Below are 13,365 nucleotides of genomic sequence, written 5' to 3' on the forward strand. Positions count from 1 at the left end.
TATATATATATATATATATGGTTGGGCACACTTATAGGACTAAAAATGAAAGGAAAAAACCAGTGTGCTTGTCATACAAAGCAGGATGCAGAATGACTATTCACGAAATCACAGTATTATGCACTTATCACAAAAATCATTTTCAAATCTGATATTCATCCTCCCAGTCAGAGAAGGCAGGCACTAAATGTCTCTGATGCAAACCTCGCATCAGGACGGCAGGAGAGTGATAAGGAAACTTTAAGGCATTTTCTCACATGCTTTACTCTAAGGGTGAGTAGTTATTTTTCATCTCCTCGTAGCTGTATGTTATAACAAGATGAATGGGCCTACGGCTTGCCGGAAGCCATAACTCTCTATATACTTGACATGACTAGATTCCCAGTTTTGGCCTTTGAGAGCTTGAGAGTAGAATAAAAACATTGACTCCTCCTGACCTTTCCCCTGTGTCTTCTCTTGGCAGAATATCTCAATGCATAATGCAGTTGGTGGGGCCATGACAGGGCCCGGAACTCACCAGCTTAGCAGTGCTCGGCTGCCCAACCACGACACCAGCGTTGTGATTCAGCAAGCCATGCCGTCGCCCCAGTCCAGCTCCGTCATCACCCAGGCACCTTCCACCAACCGCCAGATTGGGTAAGGAGCCCTTCTCGGCTGTCCCTGGGTCCTGGCTGGAGCTCAGGAAATGTTCTGGACTTTCTCCTGGTTTCTGGTGCTCAGATTGGTTGGTTTTTCTGGCTGGCATGATATTGCCTAGAGTGCAGAGTGATGCTTTTGATGGGAGAAGGGAGGAGTCTCCGCTTGGTAGAAGCTGTTTTGATCCTGGACTTTGGGTGGTAGGGGTGGGTTGGGGAGCAAGTCATTCTGTGTCATCATTTCTTCAGACAAGATTTGTGAACTTTAAGATGACTGTGGGAAAACCCATGGTTGTTATGGAGACCAGAGTATAGTGCACAGAACAAACATGGTGGAGGGAAGTTCTACCAGCTCAGCCTTGTCTCCAACAGAGTGTGCCCTTCCCTTCCTGGGAGCTGCCACACTCATCACCTCATCTTCTGTGTGCAGCAATCCCTCCTTGTCGGTGACAGATAAATTCCAAGCTGCCCAGTGGATACCTGAAAGTGCAGATACTACCAAACCCTGTGTATAATATGTGTTTTCCATCTGATAACTGAGCTAGCTATTAAGTGACTACTGGGTGGGGCGTGTCCACAGCCTGGACATGGTGGACAGGGAGATGATTCACATCCTGGGGGGCATGGCCTGGGATGGCATGAAGTTTCATCATGCTACTCAGAATGGTGAGCAGTTTAAAACTTGTGAATTGTTTATTTCTGGAATTTTCCTTTTAATATTTTTGGACCATGATTAACTGAAACTGCAGAAAGCAAAACCATGGATGGGGGGGGAGGGGACTACCGTATTTCCTTAGTCGTCCTGCCCTTTGCTCATTCTTCCCTGCTTCTTCTTCTTGTTACTGCCTCCTTATTAGCCCTCTCCTTCCTCTACGTTGGTCCATGCTGATTCCCGGAGTAGACAAAACAAAGAAAGCAGGCCCCTCTCTCTCATCTATGCAAATAGACAATACTGAGGCATTGAGGAAAAATTGGTGGAAAGATGCTGTCATTGAACCCCAGACACTCCATGTCATGTGATGGAAAGAGCTCTCCCTTCTGGGTATCCTGTATTAGCTCTGGCCCCTTGCTATGCAAAGTGTGGTCTGAGGATCCACAGAGGGGACATTTCCAGGGAGCTTCTCAGAAACGCAGAATCTCTGGCCCAGCTTCCTTATCCCTGGAATGAGGATGGTGTCTGTTCTTTCCAACTTCACAAGAGTAAAGATGAAATCAAAGATTTAAGAGCACATGCATTCTTAGGAAGAAAAGATAATAACTTTAAGCCAAAGAACTGTGATAAAGTTCTGTTGCTGGCTGCTGAGAACTGGCAGCTCTACACTCCCAGAATTCTCTGTTTAAAATGAGAAGGGGCACTTGCAGTGTTTGGTATGTGCATCAACATTCAGTTTGAATTTTCAGTCAAATATTGGATGTGATAATTAAAAACTTAGAAACTGCTCCACAATTTGTCAGTGGGTCTTTTCCCTCTTGTTTTTTGGTGCTATAAGAATTCCAGACCCGCAGGGAACACTGGCTTATTCCTCCCTAGGATCTTCCAGAAGGGGCACCTTGTCTCACATTTTCAACTTACCAGGATGAGCTGTGACACATTAATACCCACCTTAAGAAATGAGAGTAATGGGTAATGGGTAATGACCATTTTGTGAGTTTGCTGTGGGTGCATTTGGTTTTCTATTCAAGAAACAGAATATTAACCTGGCTCTTTGAATGCTTGGCTTTGTTGAAAGGAGTCAATGCTAGGTTAGTAAGTATCTCTGCTAAAGATTTCTTTTCTTCTCAAATGACCATGAGAGCAAATGTTGCCGCTATCTAAATCAAGAACCCATAGTATGCTAAGAGAGTGGGGTGGATTCATTAAAGACAGCATCTAAATCTCCAGGGACTTCTCTCAAGTGGCTTGGCTTTCAGCAGACAATTCACAGTTAGGCCAGCTAATTATAATTATTTTATTTTCTTTCAAGGGGAAAACATAAAATGTGCTAGAGTTTACTAGCGGTTTTACAGCATTCCTTCCCCCCTGGAGTTCTCCTGCCTCCCTCTCCCTGCCACCCCCCACCAACTACCCTTTTGGAGGCCTTTAGTATTCAGCCATTGTTAGCACAAAGCTGGTCTTTATGAAACAGTCTTTTGAGGCCTAGCACTAAAGTTTAAGATGAGTGCTGACTCTGTCAATAATTTACGCAGCTGGCCCAGGACTGTACATTTGGGTGACATTTGTAGGCCGTGTCACCATGCCTGGATGGAGGCGGGTGTTTCTCTGGTATGGACGCCTTTTGGACACACTCCATCTTCCCATTTATTCTCCAGCCTGGGGTGTTGTGTGTCGCTCCTGGTGTGTTCTAGGAGATAATTGTCACTTTTAGGACTTTGTCTCATTGCCAAGCCTGAGGGAGGCTATTTCTTTCATTCAGATTCCTCCCTGGTGTGTTTGCCATGTTGATTCAAACCCACACATCTTGTCATTTCCATTTTTCTCCATCCAAAACCTTGCGTAGATGATCCTGGAGACTCAGCAAGAAATAACCCAACCCATCTCACCAGTGGATTCAGTATGAAACTCTAGGTGGTAACATTTGGGGATGGTTGACTCTTTTATTTCTCTCAGGAAAGAGGAAATGAGTACTTATTTGAAAACATGAGTTCCCTCTGGGGACTGTGTCTTTAAATGAGCATTTGAAATTGCAGATAGCTTTTTTTTTTTTACTTTATTTTATTTTTTTGAGGCTGCACAGAACCATATTGTAGTAATATTCTGATTTTTATCACAACCTCAAATATTTAAGTGTCAAAATCTGGCCAAGCCACCTGCAAATGTTTGCCATGGCTACTGGCCAAGAAAAACAGCAAACAGCAATGAAAGTCTTCATTCAGGCTCAGCGCTTAAGCTGCATCCAGCCAGAAAGGCTGGGACCCACCTGTGCCCACGCACAGTGCTCTTGTGCTGCGGCCAGCGGGTGTGTTCACGGCTGAGACTGTGTGGGAGAGGGGGCCGCCTGGCTCCTGCTCCCCCATCTTCCCTTCCCTTCTACCAGTGCTTGGCTGCTGCAGGCAACCCCCTGTTCGCGCTCTTCTCTGTCTCCCTCTTTTCACAGTGCAAAATTTAAGCTTAGAGGCTTGAATGTATTGAGAGAGCTATCGACATAAAGGACTTGAAACGGGAGTAGTGCCAGTTATCAGGGAGGACTTTGGGGACAAAGGGTAGGCATCTTTGTAAGCATTTGATTTTCATGCTTTTGAACAGGCACTGAGCCAAACCAGACCAAAATGAGTGCAAATGCAAAAATCCAAAGAAGTAATGTTAAAAGGAAGTAGACAAACAACACGTGCAACTTCCATTCCATACCACAGCAATCCATACCATGCCCTGTGCTCAATTCTGTGAAAGTAGTGCCATTACCTCAATAGAAACCAGAGGTAAATATAAATATCTCAAATTGCTCTTGTGTGGTTGGGCAGGCTAGAAAAACACACAGCTATAGAGAGTGTGGGAGGCATCCCCAAACTAGTGACTACTTGTGCTTAGTTAAACTGGCAGACACTCTGCCGGGAAGAGTGTCTTTGGCTGACTGATGGTAGCATTTTCAGAGATAAGTTTCCCAGATGGAAAAAAGAGTGAGCCATGGGCTGTGGGGAAGACAAGTGAGACAGAAAACAAGCATGTATTAAATAGAGATAAAATTGATTCAGCCTTGAACCAAATATGTGGCAGAATCCAAACAGTATCTCTCCTCCTGTCATTTTTATTAGCATCATGCAACAGGCTCATTAATTCAGGCTCAAGTCAGCAAAGCCTGGGAAAATGGCGGAAGGGTAGGTAGCACTATTGGAAGTTCACACACTCTCTCTGTCTCTCAGTTTCTTATCATCTAAGACATTTTTGTAGGAGTCAATAGTCAGTTGAGTAGATGGCTGTAATCTTAATAGATCCCAGCTTTCTTAACTAAGTTGATTCTTCTTTATGGATAAGTGATAGTAGATAATTTACACTCAGTAATTCTTCAGGAGAGCAATGAAGATAATATGGAATTTGGAGTTCTACAAGAATGGATATCAACACAGAGTTCTGATGGGTTACGGGAGACACTTCCAAAATATTCTACACATTTTTTTTCTTACCCTTTACTTCTTTGTAGGGCACTGGCCAAATATGTCTACCATCAGAATATACAGATGTGGAGTATTCTGGTGAAAAGAATGAATTGGCCAGCTGTATCAGGAAACTCGGAAATATGTTCAACAGAATGCATATATGAAGACATTGATGTGAAAAAATCCTCCCTGATTTTACACCAATTTTAATCCTGGAGCATATATTTCCACATGATGCGTAGCTTAGGCATTTGGTTATAAACCCTATTTGCATGGGGCTGTAGCTAGGCAGTAGAGACATAAAACTTAGCCAGAAATTTATATAAAATATCATAGAAAAAAATCTTGTTTTATGTAAAGATAAAAAGGTGCCAAGACTTACCATAAATTGTACCTCCTCTTACCTTTTCTGTGCCTCTTTATCCCCTTTTCTTTGCAATCCCAGATGCTATGTGTCATGCAGAATATTAGATGTAGTTCAGTGGACATAACCAAGGAAAACAAACAAGCAAACAAAAAATAATAATAAAAAGAAAAGCTGATTACATCTCAAAATTTGTTGGTGGCAGAAGCAACATTACGAATCACGTGGCTTTGCTGTGTGAATTAATGTTCCTGCCCAGTGTTCCCTCAATATGAGAATGTTAATAGATTTGAGGGGTTTGTGTCATCGTTGCTGGGGTTGGGGGAAAGAACAGCAGAAAAATCAGTAAATGATGCCATCACTGAAGGTCATGGCTTAAAGAAGACCTAAATAACAAAGCAACTTACAGGTTAAGAATGTGTTTGCCTTGTCAATGCATATGTGTATGAATCCATTTTTAGGAGCTTTCTAAAGCTCCTCAAACCAAAGTGAGCATGACTAAGACTGTCACTGTCTACTATGGGCTAATGCTGGGGACATTCAGGCCAGCCTCCTTCCTGCTGGAGGCAGCGGGAAAGCAGGTCCCGGCTTGTCACTGGTCCTCAGCCCTTAGCCAGGACAACTTGAAGACCCTTTGAGTAATGCAGACCAGAAGTCATTATTTCCTGCTTTGTGTTTTGCTGAGTATCACGGCTATGAACATAACTTTATTGTTGGAAAGTTGCTGGATCTTTCACAGCCCCGAAAACATTTACGAGGGCCCTTCCGGGGGATGCTTTCTGGGAGGGTTGACAGACTTAACCATATGGCTCCCGTTAAATCCCATGCAGAGCCTTGAGAAATTACCTTTGACAAGGGGGCCGGCAGCCTTCCACTCACAGGGTTTTATGTGTGGAACGAAACATTAAGTACTGATACTTGAGGAAATATAATGTTTCTTAACATTCAAAAGTTGTAACACCACATGGTATTGTGGTCAGATGAAGGGGGTAGAGCCAGAACATGGGAGCACATGGCTGGGTATTCCAAGAGACAGAAAAATACCCCAGTTCTCGTCTCCGAATCTGGTTCTTGCCTCTGATTCTTCAGGCAAGCATTGTGTCTTGGTGTCGTCTCAGCTTCCCACCTGGAACACAGTAAGCCTGCTCTACTTGGGAGAGAAGATCAGAGGTAGTTCCTAGATGGCTCAAGCTCTTCATTAGAAAGAGCCTTGATACTGACACTGAAGAAGAGAAAGGAAGATAATATTTATTCAGGACCTACTATGTGCCAGGCACTGAGCTAGCTTTGCATGTTATTTCCTGTAATTCTTCAATAGCTCAGAGAGGTAGCTGTTATTTACCCCAATATTAGTGCTCCAAGAAGAAAAGTAACTTGTCCAAAGTCACCCAGCCAGGGAGATAAACAGAGTTTTGAATGAGTCTATTGGACTCAAAAGCACATGTTTCCCCATGTGCTTTTGACCATGGCAATACCAGTGCCATGGAAGACCCATGAGTGTGCTTGAGACTGGCAGAATCATCTATGCACAGGAGTTAGCTAATGCTCAGTCTATCTGGTTAGAGTGACAAACACTTCATCCCCTCATGTTTAAGGAAACCATAGCATCACAGAGAAGTGACAGCCCTGTTTCCAACATTTGGTTGCTCTATATTTGGCTTCTTAGCTTGCAGGAAGACCACTATTCCCTGCCCAAATGCAGTTCAACTTCCAGATTTGTTCCACTTCCTGAGGGAACAGGTGACTTTGCCTGTGAACTTTTCTTGGAGGAAGACTTCATTTCTGGAACTCCTACACAGAACCTGGCCCTCAGAGTTTCTGAAGCTTCCATGTAAGTGTCTCAGTGTGCATTTCTTTCCTCCTGTTTTTGGAAAAGATAGGCACAAATGAGGGACTACTTCTACAGCAACTAGCCTGGGATTATTCTTTCTGTGCTTACAATAAATCTAGACATTTGTTCTTTTGTGCAGCATATTGAAAAGACATGCCTGGAAGACAAGAGCTTGCTTGGAGCAAAACCATGTCAGGTCAGAGGGGAGTCAAAGAAAAGCATTGTCATGGGTTCAGAGGTCATGGGTTTTAGACATTCAGGCTCTGCCATTTAAAAGATTTGCCACCTTGGCTAAGCACTCAGCTTCCCCAGACCTGGTTTCCTTTACCTACATATAAAGGGGTTAGCCAATTAATTGAGTCAGTCTCAGCTCCAAAATTCTCATTCACTGCCTCTTTTCTGTCTCAAATTTATTCTCTCTTTTGGTTTGTTTTCTTCCAGGAGCCAAGTTTGGCAGAAGCTCTAGATTATCTGACTTCCTAGATATGTTCACATAGCCCAGAGAGTGAGAACAGAATAGGGTTTGGGAAGAGAAGCCCACAGCAGTAAAAGGGAGGGGTCCTAACATATGACGTCAGAGAGACTTGACTTCTAGGCTCAGCTCTTAGGTGAATAACAGCAACCTATTCTCTTTGTCAGGTACTGTTTACAAGGCACATCTCTACTAGTTTAGCATGCATTACTCTGTTACCTGGGAATTAATACACCCATTTTGCCGTTGAGTAAAGTAAGGTTCAGAGATTAAGTGACTTGCTCCGGGTCATAGTGATAATGGCCAGAGCTAGAACTCGAATCCAGACCACCTACTCCATGCACTATCCCATAGTTCCCAAGAAACTTAACTTGCCCAGGTTTAAGTTATATCACCTGTAAAATTAGGGGGGTGGGTATCATTAGAAAATTCTCAAAATTCTTTTCAGCACTAAAATGTTAGTGATTTTCATAACAAATTTAATTTTGTAAACTACTTGATAAGGTAACTTCTCTGGGGACTCACTGCTGCGTGCGTGACTAGGTATAGCTTCCTCTCTTGAAGTAATCTTATCAGGAAATTGTTCTTTTATTCTCACAAACACCGAAAATAGTAAACATGTAAAACAAGTCCAATCCAACATAAGAGATCTGGATGATGATTTTGCCAGACACAGTTCTATGGTAAAATGCAGTCCACTGTCTTATATTCTTGAATTATTATTATTTGGGGAATTATTTTGTGGAAGATCTGAAACAAAACTTTAGCTCATATCACTGGTTAGTGTCTTCCTCTGTGTAAGCCTTGGATAAGATGCCTTGTGAGTGAATATTTGGGAATGAGAGTATGTAGTCTCCCGTAATGCAAACTGCAAAAATTAACTGCTCTTTTCTTCACTTGTCATAGTTCCTACATCAAGAGTGGCTCAGTATTTCCTGTTTACAAATCCAGAAGCAAGAATGAAAACCTAGCAGGTTCACATGGCTTGTGGTGTTTAGGGAGAGTCCCATGACTGAGGATAACCATTTATTGAAGAATATCAAAAAGAGTATTAACATGGGAAAATGATTAGTATGTGCAGTGCCCTGTGTGAGCTGAGCATGTTAGGAGAAGCTTGAATTGAACCTGGTAATTCAGAGCTGGTCCTTTGGAACTGGAAGTACACTTGGCTTTTTTGAAGATTGAACATGTCCAAGTAATAGGGCAGTGTCCCAGTGGGCATTTCAGATATTTGGAGCTTTTATATTCTATAATACTATATGTCTCACAAAATGTAAATAACACTTGTCTGAACTGTTTGATAGATTCTGAATTAAAAGTGAAGCATTAATCTAGAAATTTGGAGATAATCTATGATGCCCTTTGCATGTATGCTATATTCATGTAATCAGATACTTTGAGATTCAAAAGATAGCTCATTCAACAGGTTCTTTCCTATGCATTTTTAGTTTATGTTTCACCAGATAAATTTTCTCTACAATCATCTTTTATATCCCTTCTAATGAAGATTTAAAGATTACATAAATACCATTAGCATTTTACTCTGATTGAATCAGAATAACACATAAACATCCAATTTGATCTTGAATTTTGAATGTAAAGGGAATCATTGATATTAAGATTCTGGTATATATAGATGGAATCCTATTTCAACGAGGCAGTGCAACACCATTGCTCTAGGGATAGAAAGCCAAGGCTGGTGACTCTGACTGTACCATGCATGAGCTCTAGACTTTGAACAGGCTTCTTTACCTTGCTGGGGACCTGACTTTTCCATCTTATAAAAAGGAAGAATGAAACTAGGTTGTCTAATAAATGCTTTCTCCTAGCTCAAATTCCCAATAATTCTGAAACAAGCTCTTAGGAAAAAGTGTGTTTCCTTATCATGGCTCACACCCTACAACAACACTACTTGGCTGACCTAGACTGCTGAAGAAGAATTCTACAAAACACACTCACATTTAGCAGGTAGTCTAGTAATCCATTTGCCAGGTATGTTGTGCTTTTGGCAAATATCAACTAAAAGTTCCTGCAGAGTAATAAACATTCTTAATGGTACCAGACACATTTAAAGGAATTTGGGGTTTTATAGTTTTCCCCCCTTTGGCAAAGTGCATTCTGGCTGATGATTAGGCCAGTAAAGTCTGTAAAATGATAGGACCCTTGTGAGCATTGGGTAGCGACATGATGGAATGTGCTTGGTTTGCTTTTGCAGGGTCACAGACCTTTGCAGAGAACAGATGGCCCCAAACATCTTTGAAATGCTAGAAATGACTTCCTGAATAACCATATGCCCATCATATCTTAGTCCAGCGATGGTAATTCACAAGCCAAACACACAGCACTTTACAGCTGACCTCCGATGTATTATTTTTAGTCTATGGAACGCATTAACATTTTTACATGAATAATCATAATGATAACTGGAACCTGTAAGAGCAAATACCCATCCCCAAATCACTGAGCCATTGAACACTTGTCAGATGAGCAATGACATTCTTAGAATCTGTCGGGGAAGGAGGCTAAGCATTTGACAGACTCTCAGGGATCTCTGCTTAGCATGTCACTTCATCTCATTTTTCTCAAGAGTCTTGCTCAAATTGCATATTTAAAGAGATAAGCAGTAAGGTACTAGATTAAAGAGAAGGTAAATGAAGTAGTAGCTGATTCCTTTTCAGTATTGTTTGGGTTGTGGGAGGGAAGCCTACTGGATGAATCTGCAAACTCAATGAAACCAGTCTAATTCTCACTTCCTTCCAAAGGCCCATGTTGAGTCAGTGTATATTTTAAATGCCAAAACTAAACAAAAGGCAAACTATAGATGCATATTCCAAATCATAGACTTTATAAAGCATTGAAAGAATTAATTTAAAATAATCCAACTAGGCTTCATACTGTTAGAGGTGACTGAGGAATTTTACAGACCAGGTACACCCAAATAAAAATCTGATGAAATAAAAGTCTGGAATTGGAGAAAGTTGAAGACTTCTAACTAAAAAGAAAATGAGGGGTGTGGGGGGCGGGGGCATGTGGTGTCAATTGCTAGATTTGTCCCAATCCCCCCGCCCCCACCACACACACACACACACCACACATAGCTGCTACTTATTTAATGCAGCTCTGTAGTCAGGCACTTTGCAGAGAATCAGAGGAGTGAGTTTGTTGAAATCTCATTTGGCAAATTGGTGTGTGTGTGTGTGTGTGTGTGAGACAGAGAGAGAGAGAGAGAGAGAGAGAGAGAGAGAGAGAGAGAGAAAGAGAGAGACAGACAGAGACAGAGAGAGATTTTTGTAAAAAGAGTGTGTGAAACTTTGGCTACCCCACCTGAAGCCACAGACAACAAGCCTTATATTGGGGTCACTGCATTCCATAATTATTATTGCCATTAGGAATAATTATTATTTGCTTGGTTGAGTTGGCAGTTTGCAGCCTGCCTGAGACAGAGGCTTCTCAAAGGAGCCATAGAACACAAAGTCCCAACCAATCACCCACAAGTGCTTCAACATGTTTGGACAACGTCCTTCTCTTGGTTCATTTCATTGGGTTTCATACCCATTGAGCTTCAAATTGAATGAAAAGTGCATCAGATACAAAACCAGCATGAATGAGTGCCGGCATTCAGGAAGCTTTTCTGATTGGAGGTCTGGATTCGTGGCTTTTCTCAAGTCTGGAGATGAAAGTTAATTTTTTTCGTGACACTGTGTTCCTCTAATTAAAAATAGAAAAATAAATAACAAGATGGGTCTTCATTTAGAGGCTAGGTTCAAAATAGTCTGAGAGACAAAGTGCAGAAGAATGAGGAAACCCCCAGCCAAAAAGCAGCAAGGCTGTTTAGGAGGCAGAACAGTGACAACTTGAACTTAATTTTTTTCCCAATGTGTTTAACCTTCTTGCACACAAACTCCAGATTCCAGATTTTGTATTATTCCTTCTTTCCTTTGCTGCATCATTTTGAAATAACTGTGCCTGAATATTCCTCCAACCCTCTTTAGGGATCTCAGAAAGTGTGGTCAGGGGATGTTTAACCAGCACAGTGTTCACAACAGAAGCTGTGCCTGGTGAAAAGCCCCCCCAAGCCACTAAAGAGAAAAGAATATGACAAGACATTCTTCCAGACGTTATTTTTCCCGTAGACTTGGTTGGTTCCTTGCCAAGGCCTGTACCACAGTCACAGGCAGAGGCCTGTGGGTGCTTAAAGAGAATAGCACACGCCCTCAATTGCGGGTGTCTCTCTCCTCCCCTTTACCTCTTCCTCCCATAGTGGTTGTTTGTAGTTCAAGTGGCTGAATCAGACCCTTGAGAGCTTCCTAAAAAAGGCTGAATCAGAAGAAAACACCCAACAGCCTCCAGTTACTGTGTCAGGCCCACCACAGTACAGTGAGTGTTAGCTTTGTCTCCACAGGCACCCAAACAATCTGTCAAGCATTGCAAAGCCAACTGTGATTTTTAGACAGGACAATGTTTGGGTGAGGGAGAAGGGACAAAATGGAGGAAGGTGAACAAGATGGCACAGTCCCGATTGCTTCCGGGTTCTTCATCACCAACTTTCCCGCGCCCAGGAAAGTGCAGGACAACCGAGCATGCGCCAGGTGACGTCAATCCGAAGAGATCGAAACTTACCTGGCCACGCCTACGGAGACGCCCCTATCACGCCCTTATCCCGCCCACTGCCCTCCCCCTTCCAGTACCAATGCATAAAAGTCCACCGCCGGCAAAGGCCGGCGCGACTTCCCTGGCCCCATACCTGAGGACCAGAGAACCTCGCCAGAGAGTGTGTGCATATTTGCAGTAAAAGGCTGCCACTTTTTTATGTACTTTGGCCTCATGTTTAATATTTAGCTCTCCTAAATTAAATTAAGACAGGCAAGGAAGACCTGGGTGACCTCACTAGAAGTGAGGGAGGTGCCATGTCTGGGTAATCAATGCCTTGTCCGCCTGTCAAGAATGCAGGTGACTTGGTGCACACCTTCTCACAGATGTAGTGCCAGGGTGGGGTGAAAGAAGAACCTCCTCTCCCATTCTAGGCATTGGAAAGATACTTCTTTTGCTATTACCCTTTGCACAAAAGGTTCTTTGGGTGAATGCCCCTGTACGAATAAGAAGTAAATGAAAGTTGCACTGTAGTGTTTTCCGGGGATTTGTGGTCCTGGATATTATATATAGAAAAACTGTTTAGTGGGAAAATATTACAAAGGAGCGTTCCTGTCTGGGTTTTTATAAAAGATGACAAAATAGTGCTGTAAAGAAACAGAAATCCAGCACTTTCTCAGTAGTATTAAAGCCTGTCCTAAGGTAAAATTTCATGGGAGTGTAGAGTTGCTGCTTTTCATTTTCATTTGTTCTTGGAATTTAGGGGTAGAGAAAGGCCAAGGGAAATGGGCTTTATCAGCAAGGAGTTTAATAAAGACAGAACTTTAATTGGTTCATTCTCAATGCTAACCTTCAGGGGGAACCGAATTTTTACAAAGTCTCAGTAGTGTGTTGTTTGTATCAGTACTTAATGAGTTCCATTGTTAACTTTTACATCAAAGACCCTGTTGCATCAACTTCTTTTTAGTCTTATGGTAGGAAGTGCTTGTTTTCAAGGTGTTTCCATGAAAAGCATTTGATCCTTCATGATTCCATGATGGATTTCTCTGGAAAGCTGGGAGTTTTCCAAAATCTAACTGTTATATCAGTTTTTATGGTGATGGGTCTCATTTTTCTTCTAGTATACATTATCTTCTCTACTGATTGACTGAATTTTCAGTCCTTATTTCCAGTCAAGAAATGAAATGAGCTTGCAAATTTTGTTAATTGCACTGAAATTAGACGTGTGGTGAGTTTTAGAGGAGCGTCCAAACACAGCTAGATTCCATCAGAGGCTTGAGGAAAATTAGATGGCAGACCCCAAGGAAGAAAAGGGCAGAACACAGGCTGACATATGACAATTCTTGGGAAACTAAGTTTCTTGGGGCGGGGGGGGGGGGGG

At 42.3% G+C, this 13,365-nt stretch overlaps 1 protein-coding gene across 2 annotated transcripts in view; it reads left to right on the forward strand.

Annotated features, from left to right (window-relative positions):
• Positions 1 to 13,365, forward strand: part of CREB5 (cAMP responsive element binding protein 5) — a 415,368-nt gene that overhangs the window by 162,715 nt on the left and 239,288 nt on the right. For both annotated transcript variants that reach the window (XM_017881478.1, XM_017881477.1), the window contains exon 5: positions 464 to 636. In XM_017881478.1, the coding sequence (XP_017736967.1) occupies positions 464 to 636 (173 nt within the window). The remainder of the gene's footprint in view (positions 1 to 463; positions 637 to 13,365) is intronic.

Source organism: Rhinopithecus bieti, unplaced genomic scaffold (genome assembly GCF_001698545.2).
Source record: "Rhinopithecus bieti isolate Rb0 unplaced genomic scaffold, ASM169854v2 scaffold_13014, whole genome shotgun sequence".
Lineage (NCBI taxonomy): Eukaryota > Metazoa > Chordata > Mammalia > Primates > Cercopithecidae > Rhinopithecus > Rhinopithecus bieti.